At 41.7% G+C, this 27,008-nt stretch overlaps 1 protein-coding gene across 3 annotated transcripts in view; it reads right to left on the minus strand.

Moving 5' to 3' along the window:
* Positions 1 to 27,008, minus strand: part of LOC149322365 (dual specificity mitogen-activated protein kinase kinase 6) — a 213,608-nt gene that overhangs the window by 46,196 nt on the left and 140,404 nt on the right. The window contains exon 12 of one of the 3 annotated variants that reach the window (XM_089540401.1): positions 15,091 to 22,580. The exons of the other annotated variants lie outside the window; for them this stretch is intronic. Coding sequence (XP_089396527.1) covers positions 22,503 to 22,580 — 78 coding nt within the window. The 3' untranslated portion in view covers positions 15,091 to 22,502. Of the gene's footprint in view, positions 1 to 15,090; positions 22,581 to 27,008 lie in introns of those variants that run through there. 3 annotated transcript variants of the gene reach the window in all.

Consider the following 27,008-nt stretch of genomic DNA (forward strand, 5'->3'; position numbering starts at 1 on the left):
GAGGCCCAGGTAGGGATATTTGTTACGAGGATGGGTTTATATTTTAACCAGATTCTTAAGAGTGATTTCCTTATAAAGTGGTTATTGAAATTATTGTTTATTTTAATTTGGTCATATAATAGATAACCGTGCCACCCCACCACATTATCGAAACCTTCCAATTGTAAGATTTTGTCTTTGTTAACCTGCACCCAGTCTTTGACCCATTCAAGACAGCATGCGTGATAGTATAGTTTATAATTGGGTAGACCAACTCCTCCTCTTTCTTTACTGTCCTGTAAGGTTTTGAGTTTAATCCTTGATTTCCTTTTATCCCATATAAATTTAGTTATCTCCTTATCCCATTCTTTGAAAGGTGTGTCATTTACTATAATAGGAATATTTTGAAATAGAAATTTAGGGGTGACACACATTTGAATAGCCGCTATTTTTCCTAGCCAGGAGATTTGTAAATTTCCCCAATTTTTCAAGTCCTTTTTTATATTGTTCCATAGGGGTATATAATTATTTTAAAATAGATCGGAATTTTTTCTTGTAATGTTTATACCCAAATATTTTACTTTGTTTTTTATTTCAAAATTTGACAGGGTTTTAATTTTTTCACAATCTACCTGGTTTATATTCAAGGGCAGAATAATTGATTTTTCTCTGTTAATTCTCAAGCCAGCGTGTCTACCATATTCTTCAATCGTATTAAGTAATTGTGTGATATCTGTTATTGGGTTGGATAGTATAATGGCCAGGTCGTCCGCATATGCAAGAACTTTGTATTCAAAATTTTTAATCTTTACGCCAGCAATGTTCTTATCTCGTCTAATTTTATTGATCAATACCTCCAAAGCCGTAATAAAAAGTAGAGGAGATAAAGGGCAACCTTGTCTAGTCCCCTTCTCAATTCAAATATTCCTTGTCTTTTCTCCGTTGACCAGAATTTTTGAGTTTTGTTCACTATAAATTTCTTTTATCCATTTAATACAATTTTCACCTAATTCCATTTTTTTAATACTGCTATCATGAATTCCCAGTGTACGTTATCAAATGCTTTTTGTGCATCTAATAGAGTTACAGCCACATGCTTATCCGGTCTTTTTTCGCAGTATTCCACTAAATCTATAAGAGTTCTAATGTTGTCTTTAATTTGTCTTTTTGGTAGGGATCCGCATTGGTCTCTATTAATCCAATCTTTCAGTATTTCTTTTATTCTTGATGCAAAAATAGTTGTAAAAATTTTATAATCAACATTTAAAAGTGCTATTGGTCTGTAATTTTTAGGGTCATCCAGTTGCTTGTCTTGTTTTGGAATCAGTGTAATAAATGACGATTTCCATGTTTCTGGTAATTTGCCAATTAATATTCCGTTCATAACTCTTTATAAGGGTGTAACTAAGTTTGTTAATAGTTTTTGATAATAAAAGGCTGTAAATCCATCAGGCCCTGGAGATTTATTTGCTTTTAGGCTCTTAATTGTGTCTATAATTTCTTGTGTAGAAATTAATTTATTTATCTCTTCTCGTTGTTTCTTATTTATCGGTTTAATCCCTTCATTATCAAGAAATTGATCTATGTCATTACTATCGACTTTTCCCCCTGCAAAAAGATTTGCGAAATAATTCTGGAAAATCTTTTTAATTTGACCTTGTTCTGTGTACAATGGAACCTCCCTATACGCGGATTTGCCATACGCGTATTTGAGCATACGCGCATGGCAAACCCGGAAGTTGTTCCTAATGGCGGCGCGCGTGCATGCGCGCCGCCATTAGGAAGAAAGCCCCTCTCCTCCCCTCCTCTTTCCCCCTCCTTCCTAACTTCCCTCCCTCCCTCCCTCCCTCCCTCCCTCCCTACCTACCTAAAACTAACCTACCTTCCCTCCCTCCCTCCCTCTCTCCTTACCTGGGTCACCGCGCCGCCGCCGCGTCCTCGCTGCTGCCGCCGCCGCCGCCGCTGTAAGTGGCCCGGATGCAGCCTGGAGGTCTCGTGGCCTCCAGGAGCAGCACCCAGCCATTTTGTGGCGGCGGAGGCGAGGCCGTGAGGGAGAAGAGGCTTGGCCTTGTCCTCCTCACGGCCTCGGTCTCCGCCACCACAAAATGTCCGGCTGCTGCTCCTGAAGGCCAAGGGGCCTACAAGCTGCAGCCGGCTCTTCCTCAGCGGTGGCGACCAGGAGGACGAGGCCAGGCCCCTTCCTCCTGGTCGCCGCCGCCGAAGGAGAGCCGGCTGCGGCCTGGAGGCCCCTTGTCCTCTAGGCTGCAGCTGGCTCTTCCTCAGCGGCGGCGACCAGGAGGACGAGGCCAGGCCCCTTCCTCCTGGTCGCCGCCGCCGAAGGAGAGCTGGCTGCGGCCTGGAGGCCCTTTGTCCTCCAGGCTGCAGCTGGCTCTTCCTCAGCGGCGGTGACCAGAAGGACGAGGCCAGGCCCCTTCCTCCTGGTCGCCGCCGCCGAAGGAGAGCCGGCTGCGGCCTGGAGGCCCCTTGTCCTCCAGGCTGCAGCTGGCTCTTTAAGAGAGGCGGCGACCAGGGAGGACGAGGCCAGGCCCCGTTCTCTCTGGTCGCCACCGCTGAGGAAGAGCCGGCTGCAGCCTGGATGACAAGGGGCTCCTTGTCCTCCAGGCTGCAGCCGGCTCTTTAAGAGAGGCGGCGACCAGGGAGGATGAGGCCAGGCCCCGTTCTCTCTGGTCGCCGCCGCTGAGGAAGAGCCGGCTGCAGCCTGGAGGACAAGGGGCCCCTTGTCCTCCAAGCTGCAGCCGGCTCTTTAAGAGAGGCGGCGACCAGGGAGGACGAGGCCAGGCCCCGTTCTTTCTGGTCACCGCCGCTGAGGAAGAGCCGGCTGCAGCCTGGAGGACAAGGGGCCTCCAGGCCGCAGCCGGCTCTCCTTCGGTGGCGGCGACCAGGAGGAAGGGGCCTGGCCTCCTCCTCCTGGTCGCTGCCGCTGAGGAAGAGCCGGCTGCAGCTTGTAGGCCCCTTGGCCTCCAGGAGCAGCAGCCGGCCATTTTGCGGTGGCGGAGACCGAGGCCGTGAGGAGGACGAGGCCAAGCCTCTTCTCCCTCGCGGCCTCGCCTCCGCCGCCACAAAACGGCTGGGTGCTGCTCCTGGAGGCTATGAGACCTCCAGGCTGCATCCGGGCCACTTACAGCAGCGGCGGCGGCGGCAGCAGCGAGGACGCGGCGGCGGCGCGGTGACCCAGGTAAGGAGAGAGGGAGGGAGGGAGGGAAGGTAGGTTAGTTTTAGGTAGGGAGGGAGGGGGAAAGAGGAAGGGGACTATTCTGTCCAATGGCGGCGCACATGCACGCGCGCCACCATTGGACAGAATATTGCTTTGAGCATACACCGATTTTGGTATACGCAGGGGGGTCCGGAACGGATCCCCCGCGTATACCGAGGATCCACTGTATTTCTTTCCTTGAACATTGATTTCAGTTATCAATCTCTTTTCCTTGTCTTTTTTTAATTTCCATGATAACCATTTGCCACATTTATTTGCGGATTCAAAATATTTTTGTCTGGTGTATTTAATTTTGTTCTCCAATTCATCTGACAAGATTAAATTTAATTGTTTTTGCAAAATCTGAATTTCATCAATTAGTGTTTGATTTTTGGTGGTCTTTTTTGCTAATTGTTCCTTTTGTTTTAATTCTTGTAAGGCTTTGTTTAATTTAGAGCTTCTCGTTTTTTTTATTTCAGCATTTTTTTGTATAAAAAAACCGCACATAACGGCTTTGGAGGTATCCCAGACCACCATATCTTCTACTCCATTATCTAAGTTTTCTTTAAAGAATAGTTCTATGTTTTTTTGGGCTTGTTCTAATATATTTTTATCTTTTAATAAATTTTCATTTAATCTCAAATTGTAATCTTTTCTGCTACATTTCATTTCCATGAGTTTTGGATTATGATCAGATGATGTCATGGGGAGGGAGTCAACTTTAGTAACTTTAGGGGCCAGCATTGATGAAATAAAGAACATGTCAATTCGGGACCATGAATTGTGGTAGTTGGAATAAAATGTATAGTCTCTTGAATTTCCCATTTTTAGGCGCCAAATGTCTAGAAGTGCCAGATTATCTTTTAACTCAAAAAATGTTTTTGGTAATTTCCCCTGATTTTTCCTGTTGGGTTTGGTACTTTTCCTATCAATCTTTGGATCTACTACCCCATTCCAATCCCCAAGCATCACAATATTTTCATAATCAAATTTCAACATAGTTTTCTTCAATTTTTGATAAAACTTTTCTTTATTTTCATTTGGAGAATATACACCCACCACCAAAATTTTACCGTTATTGCTTATAATTTCCACCCCAATATAGTGTCCTTTTGTGTCTTTGAAGATTTCTTTCGTCTCTATTCTTTCATTTATATACAGTACCACCCCTTTCTTTCTTTTTTCTCCTGCTGTTACAAATTCTCTGCCTAAATTCCTACATTTTAGATATTTGGTTTCTGTATTCTTAATATGGGTTTCTTGAAGACATATTACATCAAATTTTTGCTTCCCTAGATAATGATTTTTTTCCCCTTTTACTGGGGTTGTTTAAACCCTTTACATTCCAGGATAAATATTTTAGTGTGTTATTCATTTGTCAAATCCCCTTCCCCTAAAATTTGCGAACAGCCATCTGGGTCTAAGTCCTCAGTATTTTCTTCTTCTGCGTCTTTGATGATTATTAAATCAAGTTGTTTTCTTTGATCATCGATTTTTCCGTCTGTTCTTGTGTCGGGTTGAAGTTTATGTTGTTCACCTCCTGTTTCTTCTTGATCTAAATCTTTTTGAAAGTCTTCCAGAAAATCTCGTGCTTCTTGGATGTTCATTATACGTACTTTCCTTTGCCGGTAGCAAAGTGAGATACCTTCCGATACCTCCCAACGATAACATACTCCATGTTCTCGTAAGATTTTTGTCAGAAAAAATGTATTCTTTTCTTTTTCTAAGCACGTTATTCGGAATGTCCTTCAAAAGTTGTAGTTCCACCCCATCCACAATAAGTTTGGTGTCAAAATGTCGTTGTAAAACTTGTTCCTTCATTTGAGTCCTTACAAAATAGATGACGATATCCCTTGGCAATTTTTTCTGTTTGGCCACCCACGAATTAACGCGGAAGGCCTTGTCAAGTTCGATCTCCATTATTTCTTTATCCTTTTCTAAAAAATTTGCCAGAATATCGACCATTGTGTCAAAAGTGTTTTCATTTTCTACTTCTGGGAGTCCTCTGATTTTTAAACATCTCTCACGCCATTTCTGTTCCCATATTGTCCTTTCATCTTGATTGTCTTTTCGTTTGTCGATTTCTTCTTTCAATTTTTCTTCCAATTCCTGATTTTTCTTTTCTAGAACTTTAACTTTAGCTTTAACTTGTCGGACATCCGAGGTTAGTGTTCTGATAGCATGATTTATTTCCTTAAATTCTTCTTACACCTTCTTTTATCTCTACCTTCATTCTTTCCATGTCATGTTTTAGGTCTTCTTTATCTCTCTTCATATCCATTCTCAGTTCTTCCTTATCTTTTTTCATATCCTGTCTCATTTGTCTTATCTCGTCTAAGAGCATTGTGCACATGTCTTGTGTATTAGGTTTAGTCAAATCTGAAGAGGATCTTCTTTGGGCTTGTTGTTGTTGTTGCATCTTACTCGTTTGTGCTCTAGTTGTTGCCATTTTTTGTTTGGGGGTATAGTAGTATTAATTTGTGTTTAATTTAAACTGTATTTATAGTTATTGAGTTCACAAAATGTAAAAAGAAGGGATATTTGTTATTTGGAAACCAATTATAATATAGTCCACCAGATGGCGCTCTTGTACAGTTCTACAATTTGTCTACTTTTGTGTTTATATTTATCCACTCAGATAATCACTCCCCAGCAGATATCTTTGCAGACTGTTAATCAGTCATTGAGCAAGACTAAGAGCACAACCCAGCTGTAGACAGTGAAGATAATAACTTTGTTTACTTTCTTTTCTGCCGTCTAACTCACTCTCTCTTGAAAGCTGAGATTATTCACTAGATCCTCTGCTATAACCCAATCTCTATTCCCTTGTAAATCTGACACTTTATTCCAATGTCTTCCCCTTCCCTTTTACTGAGCAATTGCAGACAAACACTTCATTCAATTGCAACTTTTGTATCTGAAACTTAGTTATAACAATATTACCAATAGAGCTTATGAAAGGACAAGATAGAATTAAAAAAAAATTATACCATCAGCAGTCAAAAAATTTTGTATGTCTTATCCTCACGTCCTATTTTACTTAAGTATATTTGGTTTCTTATCTTTCTATTTAAACAGTAATGTCCATAAGTCAATATTGTCTGTTTTTTTTTTAAATTAGCTGCCTATGTTAGTTTCAAAGTTTGCTTTTCTAGTCGTTGAGCAGTTTCTCTCTCCCCTTGGTGTTTGTCTTCTTATATGTGTTCAGGCAGAGTTCTGCCCTATTTTCTGTTTATTGTCTATTTGTGCAGCGTCTTAATCTCTGGGTTCACTCCAACTACCAAGTCACTCTCCTCCTTCCGTTTGTCAAATCGCTCGTTTCACTCCGTCCTCCAAGTAGTTTTCTTCACTCCGTCCTCCAATCTGCTCCAAATTGCTCTCCTTACTCCGTTTCCCAATCTGGTCTCCTAGCTCTGTCCTCCAAACCACTCTCTTCATTCAATCCTCCAAGCCTTCCTCTTCATCCCACTTTGCCCCTCTCTCCTTCGTTTCGCCCTCCAGACCGCTTTCCTTACACTGTCCTCCAAACCGCTGCAAACTGCTGCAAGCCGCTCACCTCGCTTCGTTCTCCAAACCGCCCTCTCCTCGCTGGGAGTCGCTTCCCTCTCGATTGTGGCTCCAGACAATTGTCTTTAGTATTTCGCTGCGGTGAGGATCAGGATACTAGACCCAAATGAGGACGCAATAAGCAGTGATCTATTGGGCTTATCCGAGTCTTCTTCTGCCCGGGATTGTAAAATGTAAATTGTAGTCTCTCACAAGTTAGAAAAGTCCTCTATCAATCGTTTGTTTCCCTTGATGTTCTTATCCAGTAGTGGGCATCCAATTCAAAATTCTATCGTCCAGAAAGAGTCAACAAGGTAAATCACTGTATTTTATGTCTGATTTAGGAAATAAAAGCACCATCCGGGCTATTATTTGTTGAAATGCTTAAAGCTGCGGAAAGTTGATGTATCAGTTTGAGGGTTTTTAGGATTGTCGTGGATTGTTGTATATTTTGTAGTCAGGGGCATCTTGGGCCATCAAAAATGGCGACACCAGCGCGGTCGCTTTGTCCCTTGGTCCCCTCCGTTTCTTACCCTCTCAGGGCAATAAGATTCTTAGCAGAAACGGGCATCAGACCTCAGAAGGACTCATTCGAGTTTCCCATGACAGGGAGGCTTCTGAGCTGCAAAAATCAGCTCTGATTCACGCTGGGCAAGCAACTCTCCGCAGCAGCACTAAGAGTTTGCTTGTTTTGGCGCCATGCCCCGACCGGAAGTCAACCTATTGTTGAACTTTAAGGGGAAAAAATGACCATGGAGGAGCCACATAAATTCAATACAGACTATAAGGAAAATGAAATACTGTAAGACTTTCCATACCTTGGATCAGTCACTGATTGGAATGGAAACTATACTCAAGAAATCAGAAGACTAGGACTGGAAAGGGCAGCTATGAAAGAATTAGACAAGATCGTGATATGCAAAGATATACAACTGAACACTAAAGTTAGAATCCTTTGTGCCAGAGTATTTCCCATCACTATGTATGGGTGAGAGCTGGATACTGAAGAAAGCTAATGGAAAGAAAATCCAAGCCATCTGAGAACTCTTCTGTGGACACCACGGATAACTAAAAACAAAAACAAAAAAACAAATGGGTTCAAAAGAAATAAGGCCTGAATTCTCCCTAGAAGCCAGGATGACGAAATTGAGGTTGCCATAATTTGGCCACATCATGAGAAGGGATGGCTCACTAGGAAAGATGATAATGCTTGGAAAGATAGAGGACAACAGGAAGAGAGGAAGACTGCACACCAGGTGGATAGATTCGATCTGAGGCCCTAAGAATTGTAGGACCTCAGCAGGGCCATTGATGATAAGGTGTCTTGGAAATGCTTCATTTATAGCTGTGGTTCCCAACCTTTTCTATGCCCCACACTCCTAGGAAATTTTTGATTAATGTTCACAGCCCTTACAAAAATAATACCACATTTGAAGATGAATAAATCAAATTTCTAATTTTTCAATCACAAATTGACTCACATACAAATACTGTGGCTGAACAAACCAATTTTTTTTTTAAAAAAGCTTCCAACTCAATGCATAAAATGCGAATCTAAATCAAACAATTAGATTCTAATTCATTCAGAAAAAAATGACTCATGACTTGTTATTCAAAGACACAAACTGCCTTTTTTTATTTTTTGGTACCACCTGAAATTCCACTTTACAAACCCTGGGGGTCTGAGCACCAAGTCGGGAACCCCTGATTTACAGGGTTGCCACAGGTTGCGGTCAACTTGAAGGTAGATCTAGATCATCATCATCATCATCATCATCATCATCATCATCATCATCATCATCATATACAGCCTGGAGGCAACCCTCGACTCTTACACCATTTCCATATGACTCTTACACCATTTCCATGCTAGTGTTATAAAATAACTGCATTAACACACACTGTTGGGGATCTTCAAAGGGGCCAAAGGCGGGTTATAAATAATTTTATGAATAATTAGAATGGCAGGGCCACATAGTGAGTCACTAGGTCCAGAGTCAAGTAATGGGACTGACCACAAAACCTAATAATAATGCACAAGGGCCAGAAATTTCCATTCATAATTCTTTATTAGTCTAGGAAGCCTGGAATTTATTTATGCTCTTGGGACCAAAAGTGAGCTATAATGGCTTGTGTCACAAAAGATGAATTATGTTTAGGACCATGCAGCAGGAAAGATGGATTAAGGTATGGAATGTGAAGTGCTTTGCCTCCTAAAAATCATGGCACACATGCAGTGCTTTAAGCCATTTTCATGTTGCCATGAACATTATTCTCTTTCCTATGCAGTCTTTCCTGGAGGTATTCCGAAGGCTCAATACATAAGTCTCTTCTATCTTTCACTCTGTGCCAATCAGTTGGGCAGGTGGGCTTTGCATAGGAATAGTTCACCATGTCAGAAGGCTGCATCACATTTCAAGACCCACCCTTAAAGTTCCTAACCCATATACCACAAGTGTCAGATTGGGTCTGACACAGAGGGTCCTGTGCACAGAGCATCTCACCATCAGCAAAGAATGTGTCTCAGGCTCCTGTACCATTGCAGTTACTCACATAGAATCTGGGATCTGTACTCAGATAGTGAAGAAAAAAGATGTCATATTGTGCAATATCACCTTTTTAAAGGAACCTTTCCTTGACCACAAACTCTGTTTTTTCATTGCATAACATAATGGAAAAAGATTACAAAAGCTGATGTGTTTCTGTTTTGTACAGTACATCTGATAATTATTATTAAAAATTAATAAAGAATATTTTTTAAAAGTTGATGTGTTTCCAGTGTAACCTGATTCTTTCCCCTTTAAATGTATTTTACTCCAATGCTCCTCTTTTGGTTTGCTGGCAAATGTAATCTAATTGCTCATCATGTATCACTGATCAAACCGTACATTTCTGCCCAATTTTGCTTTTGCTTTCTATATTTGTTAAAGGTAATTCTAACTTGAAACATAGGAAACTGGTCATTTTTCTTATTACTGCTGCCAGATTAGAAGTAGCCAAATGTGGGAAGTCAGGGGACCTCTCTATTGAGAATTGGCTGTCTAGAATTTGGGGTATGTGGTTGATGGACAAACTGTCTGCTACGACAAAGTTTTGCATTGGCCACAAAAAGACTGACACATTTCAAGAAGACTGGATGATCCTTATTGACTATGTTAATCATCACTCCCACTGGATCCAACCTCCTACTTCACAGATGGATCTTTGGACGGACACTGTACACCTTGACAAACCAGATATACATACATATATACCACTCTATTGTTAACAATGTTTACCATGGGGATAGGTAAATATGGTAGATGTTTGACTATTGGATTAGGATGGAGACCCCTGGGGTCTAAGAAGGGTGTTGGAGGTTCTAAAGGTAAGGAGCCAGCTAAAAAACAGCCCTCCAAGCATCCACACATTGCAATTTCCTCAGTGAGAAAGGGGAAGGAATATCTTGGAAGGCTATTCTGACAAGGATTGAGATGCTGAAGCAAACACCCTCTAAGCAGGTTTACCCCCTAAGCAGGTCCAGCTTCCTCCCAAGCAAAGCCTTTAGGGTTTCTAGGCAAAAACAGGTTGCTGATGAATTTTGGCTTGCCTTGATGTTCTAGACAGGTGGCAGGACTAGGGTGAACCATCCACAGCAGCAAAGGGAGAGAATTTGATTATTGCGGCTTCTGGAGACAGTGGTGTCTTTTGATGCACCAGCTGGTCAGCCAGAGCTAAGTTAGTTGGCAGATGACCACCCTAACACATACATGGGTTTAACTGGCCTTGGGGGCATCCATTTTTCCTTATAATCCACAGGAGGCATGCAGTTCTATGGGAGTGCCTGGCACACTGCCTATCACTCAGTCCGGATGGCTATGAGTTTCACCCCAATGGTTGCAACAGCATGACAGCTTGCCCAGTGTGCTTGGAAAGATTTAAATAAAGTGGCCCATTTTACAAGCCAAACTTTTGTTTATCTGGTCTCTTCATTTCCCAAGTAGGTCAGCAAATGAAACAAGGAAGTCAAGCCCAAATAACCTTTAGAGATTATGTGGACACTTCTGTTATGTATTTCACAATCAAGGAAACTTGCAACAGAGCAGATGTAGTGTCTGACCACTATAAAGACCAAAACAAAAAACCTTATAATAGGGATGGAAAGACCATAATTTGTGTCTTGGCCAAAAGGTGCGTTTCCCATAACCAATGGCAGAGTTTTGTGCAAGTTGCCCCCCCCCCCCCCGCCCCAGTTTCTTGGCAGCTACATGTATCTTTTTGTGCAAGATTGATGGTTTTGTGCAAGACTTCTGTTGTACAAGATTGATGGTTTCTGCATAGACAACAGCAACATGGTTTTGTTAGGGAAGGGCAGGTTGCTTACTTGTAAGTGTAACTGTAGTTCTTCGAGTGGTCATCTGTGAATCCACACAAATGGGTTATTCTGTGCCTGCGCAGCATTTCTGGATCCTACTGGAATCGCTAAGGAAGACTTTTTGGTGGTAGATCTGCCCACCCTCTATATAGGCAGGTCTGCCATAAGAGCAGACAAGGAAGAGAGAAGGACATGACAAAGGGGAGGATGGGCGGGATTTGTGTGGATTCACAGATGACTACTCAAAGAACTACAGTTACAGATAAGCAACCTGTCCTTCTTCTTTGTGGTCTCTGTGAAGTACACAAATGGGTTAGACTGGCAAGCTGGTTCCTCTGTGGAGGAGGGAGTGTCCTGGCAATAAATAAATTATTAAACCAGAAAAGAGTGTGAGTGTCATCATTTGTTAGGTGCCAACTAATCTTAGTGCATTCCGGAAAGGAGAAGAGTTCTCTGCCAAAGGCTGCTTCATGTCGGTGTCTGGTATCAAGTCTGTAGTGCTTGAAAAAAGGTCAGAGGTTGTGACCATACCGCAGCCTTGCAAATGTCCTGCAAGGAAATTCTGGAGAGGAAGGCTGAAGATGAAGCTACCACCCTGGTGAAATGGGCTCAAATTCAAGCAGGCGGAGTCTTCCCAAAAATCTCATAAGAGAGGAGGATTGTGGAAGTCACCCATTTGGAAAAACATTGAGGTGTGACTGGAAGCCCCATTTTGGGGTTGGGGTAGCAGACTAAAAGTCTGGGGGAACAATGAGAGGGTGCAGTTCTGTCGAGGCAGAAGGCTAGCACCCACTGACATCAAGGGAGTAGAGCCGATGCTCAGTGTCGATGGTAGGGTTCGGGGCTAGTGTTGGGAGAATGATGTCTTGACTGAGATGAAAGGTGGACACGACCTTCGGTAGAAAGGAAATGTTCAGACAGAGAACAACCTTGTCCTTAAAAAATTTCAGATATGGTGAATCCATATGGAGGGCACACAGTTCACTGGCCCGCGTGATGAGGTAATGGCTATCAAGAAGGCTGTTATTTTGTTTTTGAAGTCCAGCTTCTCATCAGTCTCCTTATGAAATAGACCTGTGGCGTCGAAGGGGAGCTCTTCAATGGCCTGATTGGCTTGAGGCATTAGGTCCAAAGACCTTATCCAGGCGTGGTGTCGAAGGGCACCCAAGAGTTGTCGGGAAGCACAGTCAGCCAAGTGTGGGGCGCTGAAATCTGGAGTGAGGCCAGTGCATGAGCTTCTGCATGGATGGCCATGGCCATCCGACTTTTGTCCTCAGGGAGTTTTTCATACAAGGGAAGAACTTTCTCCCAAAGCTGCTGTTGGCAGGCAGCCATACACGCAGACTAGTTCTGGATTTTGAGGTCCAGGACTGCGGAGGCATAGGATTTCCGTGCCATGGTGTCGAGCTTATGACCCTCTTTGTCATTAAGGGTCAAAGCTGTCTTTGGGGCCCAGCAAATCTGTCAGGCTTCTACAATTGCTGAATTAGGGCGAGGGTGCTCAAAAAGCCAAATCTCTTCTGAGGGTGTGATACGGTAGAGATTGTCAAGTTTTTTGGTGGAAGGTTAGGCCATGGACAAAATGGGCCAAGAACTGTTTGCAATCCTGGACATCGATGGCAGGAATGCAATGGAGGTCGGAGTTGGGACCTTGTCCCGAACCCTCTCATCAATGGGGTCAAGAGCTGAGAGTCTGCATGGAGGACTTCAATGTTCAGGGCTTTGCCCATCCGGATCATTTGTTTCGAAAAAGAAAAAATGTCATCTGAAGGAGAGGGGGCCTTGAGAAAGGCGAGAGCCTGTGACTGTTGAGCCTGAGCGTAGTCAGAGACGGAGTGGTCTGCAGATTCAGCGGAAGCTGACCTGGTCTTGGTGCAAGCCAAGAGGGCCTGAGTGGTTACCGGCACCGGCAACGAGGGGTGCACTTGCAGAAGGGAGACAGCAGAAGCAGACTGTATGGGCCGGACTGGTTCCACTTGGGAAGCTGAGGAGAGGCAAGACTGAAGTGGAATGGACACAGCAGATGACCTTGGAGGAGGCAAGAGAGGTTCAACAGGTTGAAAGGTTGAAACAAAATGGCCTCTGCGTGCTTCAGAAGGATCAAGAGGCAAAAAATAAGTACCTGTGGCTTGATCAAAAACAACATCCCGTCTGAGGAGTTCAGCAAGGAGAGAGGATGCATCATAGTCCTGTTAGTACTCGAAACAAATGACCTCCGAAGTCTGAGAGAGTCGGTCCGGCATCACCACCTGGGTGAACGGAGAAGGTTCCTCTTCACCCTCCAAGAGTTGGTAGTGTTCAGACAAAGAATGCAGAAAGGTATTTGGTCGGGCCTGAGAGTCAGGACGAGGAGACAACTGAGGTTGAGGCACTTGTTGAGTGCACAATACCGAGCCCAGTCTGGTGTCAGCAGGCTGAGTGGGCATGTCAGTATGGGACCGGTGGTCGGAGTCGGAGTCTGGACAGGGACGGGACTTCTTCCCGGAGTGATGGGATGAGTCCTTGGACTTGTCCCGAGATTTGTGCTTCCTTTTCTCGGGTTTGAAGTCTAAGGACTTTTTCCTCTTTGGTGAGGATGGGTGGCCAGCCACATCCTGGTCTGAAGACTTCTGTTTGTCTGGTGACCCAGAAACTTCTGGAGAGGGTATGCCCTCGGCAGCAGTAGCCTTGGCAGGGACCCCTGAGGCCAGAGATGGGAGTTTGCCCTTGGCGGCCCCAGCCTTGGCAGAGGCTCTAGAGGTGGAGGGAGGCTTCAAGATTTGCGCGTAGAGTATGGATCTCAGACGCATCTCCCTATTCTTCCTGTCCTGCGGAGTGAAGGCCATGCAGTGAAGGCAGGATGCAGGGACGTGGCCCTCGCTCAGGCAGAGGAGGCACAAGGAGTGTCCATTGAGTGCCGGGATGTTTGTCCCACATTCAGTGCACTTTTTAAGAGTGTGCAGACATCTTTAGACAAAAGCCAAGGGACGAAGAGAGAGAATTGTCAAGAAGTCCGAGTGTTACTGTTAATCAGAGCCCAAAACCAGGTCCAAATCACAATCCAAAGAGTAGTCAGAGTCAAACAAGTTAGAGCAAACGCAGGAAATGAAAGCGAAAGCTAAGGAAGGAGCAATTCTAAGGAAGGTTCCTAAGCTGATCATGCGGCTGACAAAAGGAACTGAGAAAGGGCGGGAAGACATCCTGCCTATATAAAGGGTGGGTGGAGGTACCACCAAAAAGTCTTCCCTAGTGATTCCAGTAGGATCCAGAAATGCTGCACAGGTGCAGAATAACCCATTTGTGTGCTTCGCAGAGACCATGAAGAAGAAGACTGCTATTATTTTTGCAAAGATTTTTGAGCAAGACTGCTGTTTTTTGGTGGGTTGCAATGAAAATAGTAATCTTGCCGAAAAACGTGTATGTTTTTCAGCACAAAATCCCATCCATGATTTTCATGCAAAATAAACCCATGTATTTCTGCACAGAACTATTTCCCAAAACATCTTGCTAATACTGTACCAGGAAGTAACTATGCAGAAATATTTGTTTTCTCTGCAGCAGGAAGAAAACTGTGGAAATTATTTGTCCTCAAGAACAAAATCATTAATAGTCCTAGCCCATACAATAAAAAAAATTTCCCTGAACCCAAAACAAGCACATTAACATTTGTATGATCTTTAAAAGGAAACACACATAATGGCAAAAAACCTGATACTGTACTGCTTCAGCTGGATGGAAAAAGCAGCAGACAGGCCACCTGAATTGTGCTCATGAAGAGACAGAGCACTTTCTCCCTGGCCAAGTCAGGAGGATATAGTAATCAGTGTCATAAGCAATTATACAAATGTCCTGTTGCTACTGACTACATCCTGGTTTTGTCTTATCACTGAACTATGGATGATAGAAGGAACATGGAAAGTTCAAGTAATACATTGCCATGCACAAAGTGGAATGCCACTATGAAGTCAAGGACAGATTGCCATCATTAGCATTATACAAACAATCATGTTATATTACAAGTCATATCACAGGCATCTGTTTCATATATCTTCTGTGAAACTACCAATCTCCGGTCTCACTAGGTGCTGGCAAGTGAAGAAAAGCGTATACATAGACTGTATGATCCAACAAGGGTAACAAATTCAATTCATTCTCTGCAGGTGCTCAGTTCATAACGGAAAAGAAATGCAAGCTTGAAAATCTGCCACAAGGCCACCACCAAATCTTAATTTAGAAAAAGTACAATGCTAGTTAATCCATATTTTTCAAGTGCCACAGAAAGCACATGGCATAAAAATCAAAATATACCATTGCCCCTACTGAGGACAATGATGGCCCTTACAGCCAAGTACTTGGACACCATCATCTGTGGACAAAAAAAGGTCAGTAAACAATACAGCATTTTTGTGCAATACTCTAAGATGCGGTTTGCAAATATGAAGACTTGTACCTAAACACAGACAATAATGATCATAATAGCGGTTACATTTATATGTGCATTGAAGGCACAGTATTGCAATTTTTACTTTTTTTTAAAAGGGGGGCACTCCTGTGCCCTTTAATTTATTTTTAAATTTAATAACAAAATAAACAGCAGAATAAACTTACAGACAAGACATAATAACGACAGCATATGGGGACAAAATATGGCAAACAAGAAAGAGAAATCCATGTTAGACTGGGTTAGAGAACATATTCCAGAGTGAACATGAGTCTTAGATGGGCAGGCAGTTTCTGAATTTTTGTTGGCATATTCAATAAATGGCAGCAAAGTATTGTGGATTTTATCAGGTGCATCAAAGTTTGTCAGTGCCTTTAAGTAGTCAGTTTTTTCCAAAAGTGTAAACACCAAGCATCTAACAGATTATGGAGATCTTTCCCTTTTAACATAATCTTGACATTCAGTAGCACACACACAAATGATAGGGTCTTTACACTTCAATTCTTTTACATTGTTAATGAATAAAGATAACTAGCCAATTATAGGAGTGTCTGTAATACTTCATCTAGTAATTATACTGATATCCCCAAACACATCCACCCCAAAATTTCTGTTTTGGGGCAAAACCACCCAAGATGCATGTGGGTACAGGTTGAGCACCCCTAAAACAAAATCTGAAAACCTCCAAAACCAGAATTCTTTTGCCATTTAATGTTTCTTGCTTGCAGCTGCCACCTGTTCGGCAATCCTGTCCAGCCATCCACTTCCACCTTTGAGGCAGCAGGTGTCGTACTCCTGTCATTCATCTCTCAGATCCTCAGCCTCTCTCAAGTCTCACACCTCATACACAAAGCAAATAGTGAACAAACAAGATGCAAGGCTGGAAAGAGACATCAGGATCTGACAAATGGTGGGAGGCATGGATTTGCACCAAGAATACCCTTGCAGTCCCATTTCACAGAACCTGTCTCTCTCCAGCTGCATCTCTCTCCAGCCTCATGTTTCTCGCATCTCTCTCCAGCTTCGTCTCTCTCCAGCCTCACATCTTTCTTCATCCTTGCAAAAACAGTATGCACTATGCTACTTGTGCTGTAAATTGTGTATCACGTATATGCAAATACAGGAATTCCAAAACCAGAAAAAATACTGTACAAAGAATTTTTGGTTCCAAGCATTTCAGATAAGGGATATTCAACCTTTACCAGAAACTCTGCATCTTTGCCACCTGTAATCATTAACACTGTTGTTAATGAATTTAACTCAGATGGGAATAAGGTTTTTATGAATGGGAAAAGAGATTACTACATGTTATTTTGGACCAAAGTGAATTCCAGAACTTTTTGTCAACTTCAAATCCTAGATCCCCTTTCCAGGTATGTTTTATCTCCAGAAGAATGGAAGTGAGTTTAGAAATTAGGCATTTTCTACATTTCTTCAAAGCTTCTTAAGGTCTTTACAGCTTCCACCTTCCCCGAAGGATGAGCTGGAGGGAAAAGTTGTAGTGTGTTTATCTGCAGCCAAGAAGTTTGGAGTAGAGCAAGTTGATTTTTTAATTGAGATCCTTCTGTTTCCTTGAGTACTGAATTTTAGACCCTCTGTTGCACAAAACCCAGCTTACTGAGCTGGATCCAGACTTAGGCATGGCTATAGTAAATTGCTAAATCAAAAGCACTTCAGTCAGTCATGATTAAGTCTTTGATTTGGATGAGTCTAGTAGAGCAAGACTTATTCTATACTTAACTCAATGACCTGAAAATCCAACTGCTAGTCCCCATTAGAATAAGTCCAATGAAACAATGGAAACTTGATGTGAATGTCTAGATAGGCTTTTTATGGCACAGAAGAACAGTTTAGTAACAATAATAAATGGATACCTATTCCCTTATTTTTAAGGAAAACAAGAGCCAATAAACATTAAAACTGGAAAAAAAAGATTACTGTAATTTGTGTCCATATTATTTTCTGCAGTGGAAAGATGAATTTTATGTTCAAAGAAATCTCCCTGTAAATAAAACAACATTTTCCACTTGTAACAATGGAATTGTTCAATAAGCATTTCTAAGGCCTCTGCTGAGTTTTCCTTACAAACTACCTGAAAATAAGAATCCATGAAACTTTTCCCTAATAAACATACAACAGATTGCTTTGATTAATGGATCACTTTTCCATTCACTTCCAGTTAGGCACAAGAACTAACAAGGTATGTGTGACCAAGAAACTCTATGGAAGAATTCAGATAAAAGGAACCCTGGAGTAATTAAGGAGCTGCAAACAAGTACTGTGCTTTTTTAATGGAAGAAAGAGTTATGTTATCATGGTCTATATGTGAAAAAAAGAAATCAGCATGAGAAGAATCCAACAGTTATGTCTTGCTTCAGCAAGACAGAGGGCAAAGCAGAGTGTTTGTGCATGTCTCCAGTTACCCTGTTTACTTCACAGATTCAAAGAGTACAGGCAAATATCCGTTAACAAAGCCTCTGACAGTAAAATGCTTCTTTACAAAGGCTTTTTCTACCTACCAAGCCCCCTTGTCCTCCTTGACCTCTGTCTGGCTAGAACATTTTTTCTGTTGTGTACATCAGAACTGGAAGGTTGTGAGGGAGTGCTGGAGAAACACAAACTTTTGGCATCAAGTAGCAGCAGCATGTCCACAGTAACTGCAATAAAGCTGAGGCTGGGAGACAGAGATTATACTTCAGCTGATTCTACTGTTGCCATGTGTTCCTTTCTACAACAGGCAAGGTAAATAGCAGCTGCCTCCAGAATCTGTTACTGAGCATGCATGAACAGGCAAAACAGGGGGAAAAGAGGAGAGCAGATAAGTCTGCCTCACTCTGGTATGTCTTTAAAAAACATAGCTTGGCTACCATAATAGAAATCACAAAAAAGCAGAGGCTGGTGAAAGAAAAAGCAATCTCTAGATACCTTTTGGAAGAAGCTTTCAGGTGGTCTCTAGAAGATTTGAATGGTTTTATTTACCTGACATGGTTGTTTCATTTCATATATGCATTCTGTTAGTTTTGAATAAGTGTTGAGATGCTCTTCTTTTTTTGGTGTGGGATACTATCCCTGTTCTTTTCATGCTATTTCTTTCTGTGGTACCAAATGTTTTGTTGAACACATCTGCTTCATTACTGAGGTAATCTGTATTTATACAGAAATAGTGTTACTGTCTCCTAAAGGTCTAGGATATTAACCCAAAGTGGAACACATAAAACTAATGTGACTGTCCTATTCATTGAGAACACAGTATGTATGGGTTTGCTACCATGTATGGCCAAACATGGTGATGTCAATGGTGGGATTCTGCTCTATGCGTAGGCTGTATCTGGCTCCTTCTTGCTCAGAAATAAATAAGGATACCCTCCCTCCTATCTCTCCTATCATGCAGCCAAGAATGCAATGCAATTTTACAGAGAAAGCTCGAAATCACTGTTTGCCCAAATCATTTGTCCAAATACAAAAGCAGAAAAATCAGGAATGTATTTTGATTAAAGAACCTAAGGTGGGTTACACTTTGAAATTAAAGATATATGCACAATATCAATGAAGTTTAAGCTCCACAACACCTACTAGAACAGCTGAATCTCACACATATAGTCCAAGCTGTTACCTCCAGTCAAGCAAACTCAGAATCATTTTCACTGAAGAAGTGGCAATGGTAACTCCATCATTCCATTCAATGTTTAGTTTAAGAGATCAACAGGTACAGTATAGCAGAGTTTGAAATTAATGAATAATCTTGTTGAAACCCTCCATAGCATCATTCATCCACAAGGGAAGCCTGCTAAGATTTTTCTCGACAACTTCCAAGAGTGAAGACTCTGAAACCATCCCAGTGCATTACATTCCAATGCAAGTGTCTATAATGGCTATGGGATTCTGTGATTTATGATCCAAAATATTTTCTCATGCTAGGATAAGCAGTGCATATGTAAGTGCAAATCAAGAATTTCTTCAAATGATAAAATCTGAAGAAATTTAACCCATTCCTTCTTGCCCTATCATCAGTCGATTATGCATAAATTGCTTCCTTCTCCTTTTACTCCCCAGCCATCCTTTAGAGAAATTAAAGAAAACAGATTGCACCATAACTACATTAAAGATCCATAAATGATATTCATTAGCATGTTATGTGGATTTTGAAACAAGCAACATGTAAGTTTTTGGTTTTGACTAGACAGGACCAAAAGCTTAGGTGCGTTTCATTCTAGGATTGTGTATCTGCAAAAATACATATCCTAACACAGAACTGACCCCCCCCACACACACACACACACAAACATCCCAGGAGCACCTAAGTAATTAGGAAACTAAGGTCCTGCATTCTTATTCCTAAAATAAGGCCTGAGGCATGTAATATTGTTTCACAGAGCAGTAATATTTCTAGACTGACTTATAGCAGACAGTGCTGGCATCCCCCTTCTCCTGGAAACCAATGGGAGTATTAATATCTGCTATTAACACTGATCCTATCTCATAAATCCAGCCTGTCTGTTACCGCAGAACTCAAATAAAGGTGTTCTGAGGTCAAAAGGATGTGGTGTCCAAATGAGTTTCACTATTCCAAGAGAAAAGAAGCAAAAACAATCTCTATAGCAAGTATCAGCTCCACATGGAGGAAAACCAGAAAGTGGGTTTTAAATGTCATGTTTTTCAAAGTGAGAATTGATGCTGGAACCAGTTCTAAAAACTGGCTGGCGGAGCCTTAGCTGCAGCTGAAGACAATCAATCAAGCAGCTCAGAATTATTGGGGCGGGGGAGAGTCACTGACAGAAGAAGGATGTAAAAAGGGAAAACTAGGGGTAGGTTACAAGCCATTCTGGACTTTTAAGATTACAATGAACTGTAAACCCACTTTAGTGTTTTGTCTGTAGTTAGATGGTTCTAAATGGCTTCCAATGTTTAACTGCACAATGGATGAGTTGCATTTTAAAGTATGGACTGTAGGAGAAGCGTATGGCAAGTCTTCTGGCAAAATCTGTTCTGTGGACAAGCTGGATCTATCACCTGGTGTCACTACTGTTTAATTCCTGAGCTGCTTCACACTGCTGCCATGCCCTGTGCTGGGGCAGAAATAGAGTGTCCAAAGTAAAAGGACAAAATCTATGGTTCTAAAAACAGCACCCACATTCTCCCTCAACATCAAACCTTGGCAGTGTACCAATCTTATTACCCTGAAGTATTAAGGAGAACCAATCTCACTGTTATGAAGAACAGAACATGGTTCACCTTCAGAAAAGGGGAACACTTCACAAGCAACAGTCACTCTCAGACAGTCTTAAGATGGTAGGGGCTTCCATGAGTTATGACCAAAAGTCTTGTTACACAAAACACTTGGGGAAGAGTAGCTGTGTTTCTCAAAGCAAGAGATCAGTGCAAACTGTGATCACAACATGGCAGTGAATCAGAGGGTGTGAAAGACAAAGCATACACTGAGCAGACCTAGAAAAGTTTACAAACACGGTAAGGAAAATCAAGTCAGTGATTTGGCCCCATGAATGTTGTTGTTATTTTTAATTAAGATGAGGGACACAACTCCTACAGTTTCATTCTTGTTGACTGGTTCTTTTCTTGCATTCCTGACAGACACTATTTTTGCGTGTTCCAAAATGGGCAGGTCATCCACAGGTAAATCTCGAAAAAAAGAAACACTGAAGTGGAAAGAGGGGAACAAGCTAAAAGGGACATTGGCTCTTACCTGTGATATTTCAATTTCCAGTAGATAAGAGCCCCATATCCTGTAGTTTGGAGTAGAAGGAGGCATTATCTACTGGGAAATATGGATGCATTTTATGAAGTCTGCATGTCCAAGACAAACATAGTACATTCTTAAGAATGTAAAATTTGTAATTCAAAACTGATGCTCTTCTGTTAAATCTTTTGCCTCTTTCTTGAAATCCATTTCTCCTGGAAGCCCCTCTTTGTTTCATTTTCTTCCCGTGACTCTCCTTCCCCCCAGTCAATCAGACTTAGCCATCCATGACCAGTATGAACAATTTCTTGGTTGTAAATTATTGGGTGTTATTTTCCCATTGTTTGGCCAAAAGTCAAACGACTAATGCTGCTTTTGATTTTGGATACTTCTTTACAGATTTCTATAATTTTCACTTGGGTAAACCCAGATCCCCTGGGACTATCCTTTTTAGGTATCAAGAACATCAGTGATTGTAGATATAAACCAAACCAAAGAGATAAGAGCAACCACAAAAATCACACATTTGCATTCTTTTGATGCTCTTACAAAAGAAATACCATTTCCAGGTATCACCTAAAGAATGATACAGATATTATTGGGCTAATATATAAGACAAACGCTTCCTTAAATTTAAATTAGTCCACTCCACCGCCCCACATACATCTATATGGCCCATGCCTTTCCCGTTCTCCTTTCTCCAGCAAAGCCGTATAAATACTAATCTTTGTAGCTTTAGCTGTTATAGCTGTCAATATTGTTCACCATTCAACTCTCACATAAACACAAAAAACTGAGATTCTATTAAAATCAAGCACTTAACATAAATATTAAAATAATGGTAAAAACAAAATATAACTCTACATAGAACTTCATAACTACCATAGCACCTATTACCATAAACAAAAGCAAATCTGGTTGACAGGGAACCAAGTATGAGGAGATGAGAAGATGGTTATAGAACTCTTGACTGTCCTCAATTCACTTGTTAAATATGTGTGTGTGTGTGTGTGTGTGTGTGTATCCTTGTTTACAGCTGACAAACTTAATAAAATTCATTTCACTAACCAGTTCATTCTATGCCATTATGGATATCAAAGAACCCTCTAAAAGCCTTCAAGAGCAATGAGTGGGTAGTATTTTACCAAAAAGGGGAGAAAGGAGAAGAAAAAACAATGGCCAGTGGCAGGTTCTCCTACTGGTTCTCATTTGATGAACGCTGTTGCTCTGGCATGTGCCCCACCTCCTAAACCCACCAGTCCATAAAAGGGGGAAATCATGTACAAGTCCTTTCTCAGTTTCCCAGGATGAGCTTGACAAAAGAAGCCACGTCTGTCTCTTTGGATTCATGCAGGGTGAAGAAACGGTGTTGCTAAAATGGGGATGGGGTGGGAGATTGGATGAAAGAGAAGAGAACTTGTGTTAAGAGTTTCATTTCAAACATTTTATGTTCCTCTTTATCCTTCCCTGCCCTGGGCATAAAAAATACTGCACTAATTCCCAAGCATGTAGCTAATGCTGCCTTAACCCCTGTCATACCTTTCCAAAGGGACTGATAAGAATACTGTATCAGTTTGCACAATGTCACCACAGCATCATCCTGGCCATCATATTGATCAAGTGGCTATGATTTTATTACAAAAATGGTTATTAAAGGTTTTTCAGGGTCATCAACAAAAGGTCCACTACCATTTTAAAAAAATACTGGGAACTATGTATATAGTAATCAATCACTAAAGAGGCTAGAAGACATCAACATGTGTTATACATATACATAACTAACACACACACACACGTACATGAGAAAAACAGTTCCTATGTCTACTGAACCTTTAGTGCAGTGGTCCCCAAACTGTGCCTTTTAAGAGCTCATGTTGGCCCATAGTCTGGGATTCTGGGAACTGAAGTGCAAAATCCCTTAAAGAGCAGTTTGGGGACCACTGTTTTAGTGTGTGGACACTCTTCCTTTTTCCTCTCTCGCTGGCATTATCATTGCAACTAAGCCTTTAAAGTAGGCAACTAGTATGGTTTTCACAGACAAATGGAACAAGCTGCAACAGCATGTTCATGTTTGAAGAAGGCCCATACACTACTTCTCATGACAGCATCAACACTCTCCTCCACCAAAACAAACTGAAGCCAATTGATCTTCTTTCATGGGGAAATAAATGTGAGACTCATCCAATTTCTATAAAAAGATGCCAAAAACAGTGATTCAGCCAATGGGCAAATGAGCTTTGGATTTGAAGAGGAGGTCTAGGTGGGAGGAGATGTAGCTGCCACATGCAAATGGCAGGAGAATGAGAGAAAACCAACTAAGTAGATCAGCAAACTAGGTACTGATGTGAGTGAAGAACTTAAGTAATTAAATTCTTTCTTCAATATGACATGGAAATTATTTATGCAGTCCTAGAAGATAGATAGATAGATAGATGATAGATAGATAGATAGATAGATAGATAGATAGATAGATAGATACTGTAGATAGATAGATAGATAGATAGATAGATAGATAGATAGATAGATAGATAGATAGATAGATAGATACTGTAGATAGATAGATAGATAGATAGATAGATAGATAGATAGATAGATAGATACTGTGTTTCCCTGAAAATAAGACACTGACTTATATTTATTTTTCCTCAGGATGACACACTATGGCTTATTTTCAGGGGATGTCTTATTTTTATTAAATATGGTACAGCATTCTACATTTATTCAAATATAGTTAAGTTGTCTTCTTCTGGAACATCGTCATAACTCTCCAAACCCGGAATTCCATTCTGAATTTCTTGCGACTCCATTTTCTTTAGAACCATTGGCTCCAATCTTTCCGCTCCCTTCCCACTCCCTTCAATTCCGCACCAGGCCTATCACTATGTCTTATTTTCGGGGTATGGTTTATATTGCACAAATGCTTAGAAATACTGCTACGGTTAATGTTATGGGTATATCTTATTTTCAGGGAAACAGGATGGATGGATGGATGGATGGATGGATGGATGGATGGATGGATAGATAGATCTGCACACAAATCACTCTCATGTCACACTGAACAAGTATGTGTACACTTCTCTTTATAAGGCACACTGTGTGCATTTAGATATTACATACACACAGTATGTGTGCATATCGGGGTTAAGTTACACACTACACAAGAACATTATGGCTCAAATCCAACTATCAATCCCAATTAGAGCAGACTGAATGACTCAGGTGCCTAACAGGCCACCCCTTTGTGTGCAACCGCATGACGCAGCCCTGATCCAGCATTTTTCCAGTCCAAAAAGGAGCAGCAAAATGCTGCTCCTTTTTGGGCTGGAAAAGAGGCACTCTTTTCACCGCCACCACAGCTCTTCTGTGCTCCTGCGGCATACGGCATCTGGTCGCTGCACCGCAGGAACACCCCAACACTGCCCACTGTCTGGTCGGGCATGCGGCCTGATGCTAGATTGGGGAAGGAGTCAGGGTGTGCAGCGTGCGATCGCCATGCCCCCATACCGCCGGCTTAAACTGCCGGTCTGTTCAGCCCCTCAATGGAATTGGTATAATTGGAATTTGCTGACGCACCAAGTTCTCATAGATTCAATAGGTCTCCTCAATAATTTAGGCATATGTCTGGACAGACTGTATAGAAGCAGTTTTCCACTCATGCAAATAATATGCCACAAGAAAGCAGGGTATTAATCACATGGGTGGTGACATTTTATAAAATACTGCATTTGTAGACATGAATTCATACTGAACATTTATGTGCAGAGGGATGTGGGTGTACATATAGGAACTCTCACTGGGTATGGGATGTACATGTTGGAGCAATGTGTGAACCAGACCAATCACAATGTGACACTACACTTAGATGAGCTGTCAAGGAAACATATTCCTCCACAGGAATATGATAAAAAGTGAGTAAAACATTTGGTTTTGTATCCAAAATATTAACAAAGCACTATTGCCAGGTACCACTGAGGAAAAGTCTGCTAACACAGACACACGCTCCCTTTCATTTCTCTGTCTCGGTTTCTTTCTTGCTGGCACTTTGAGTCAAGGGACAAGTCAGGGCTAAGCTTATGGGAGACTGGCTGCCAATATTAAGTATATAACAGTAAGCATCCAGTACCCAGTTAATGGGGAGAGCTCATTATCAGAACATGGATCTGTAAATTGGTATTTATTCATGCCAAATACATTTTTTTAAAAAAGCCATACAAATTTATTTCCTCTAAGCTTAGATGAACATTTAATTATAACAGCAATTTAGTTCTACTACGAATTCACTAAGAACCAACACTGGGTGGGGCCAACATAACACTCAAAAAGTGTGCAGTTTTAATCCTTGTACATTTGTTTGAAGTACAGCATCAACCAGATAAAGGAGAGACAGGCACAGCTCCACCATGCCGAGGCCCATTTCTACTTTTTTCCCACCTGCTGGGTAAACAGCTGCATAGATCATTTGTGAGAGATCCCCCCAACCTTGATGATTACAGTTGTCAATCCACATTTACATTTTTGACTTTTATGGATCTGATTTATGGATTTATGGATTTTATTAGTATGAATCTAAGAATCTCAAGAGCAACTCTGCCAGATGTTGACCATTCTCTAGAAATTCCTAAAGAAAACACTTGTGTGCATTTGTAGGTCCTCCAGCATGTTTCTATGGTCAATTTCTGACAGATGTTGACCACAGAGTTGTACTGGAGGACCTAGAGATCTCTAGAGGTGTTTCCCTCAGATAAAAAAAAATATACAGTGTTTTTGATTTGTCTTTTCCCCACTTTCATGGGAGTCCTGTGCCCCTAACCTCAGCAAATGTATGAGTACCTAGGCCCTCTGATCCACAATCACTAATCCAAGGAAAAAAAACTGTGTAAAAGAGGGAGGAAATGCATAAAAACAAGCTACTTCCAAAGTTTCCACCTCAGAAAGCATTTCCACTTGACCAACCAAAGAGCTGCTTCTTGACAGCCTTGGAACCCATCTGCCTCAAAATAACAGTGGACCACTGTCCTCATGTCATGCTCAGAGCTAGAAAAGGTTATTTCTTTGGACTGTGCATACCCCAGGACTCCCCAGCCAACACTGGCTTGCTACCATAGTGGCTAGGTGTTTCTGGGAACTGCAGTCCCAAACAGTAATTTTCCTAAGCTCTGATCCTGCCATTGGGCTTTCCACAGGCATCTGGTTAGTCAGTGTGGGAGGATAAAGCTGGCCTAGATAGACCTTAGATCAAAATGAACATTACTTCTTTTTTAGAGTGAGGAACACAATCTGTTCATGTTGTTTACAGGCTTAAACTTGTAGTCCTCTCACTTCATACAACCAATATCTTCTTCTTTTTAATGGACAAAATCGTTTCTTCACAAAGCTTGTTTCCAGTTAATGATAGCCTTACAGGGAACTCCCCTGAAAAGCTTTCAAGGAACCCAAGGGTTCACCAGGACACATTTTGAAAACCACGTCAATAGTACAAAGTAGAGTTCAAATAAGAAAATGAGCTCTCCCTGTGCCTGAAACATCATCTCATTTTCCATTTGAAACCTCAGCTTCACAGGAAAGCATGGAAGCAGCCTCAGCCTAAAATGTCAAGCCCATTCCAGCACCACAGTGTCTACTGCCATGGGAAAGTGAAAAGGGGGAGAGGAAAATCCAAACCACAGGACCTTACAACACTAATGTCAGCCATAAAATACCACAATGCTGAGATATATCTGAAAGGTGATCCAACATCCTAATTCAATAGAAATGGTGCAGGGCTGCCAACCAGAGTTTGGCCACAACATGCTTATTTCCT

Source organism: Sceloporus occidentalis, unplaced genomic scaffold (assembly GCF_023333645.1).
Source record: "Sceloporus occidentalis isolate IW3139 unplaced genomic scaffold, rSceOcc1.0.p SCAF_1, whole genome shotgun sequence".
NCBI lineage: Eukaryota > Metazoa > Chordata > Lepidosauria > Squamata > Phrynosomatidae > Sceloporus > Sceloporus occidentalis.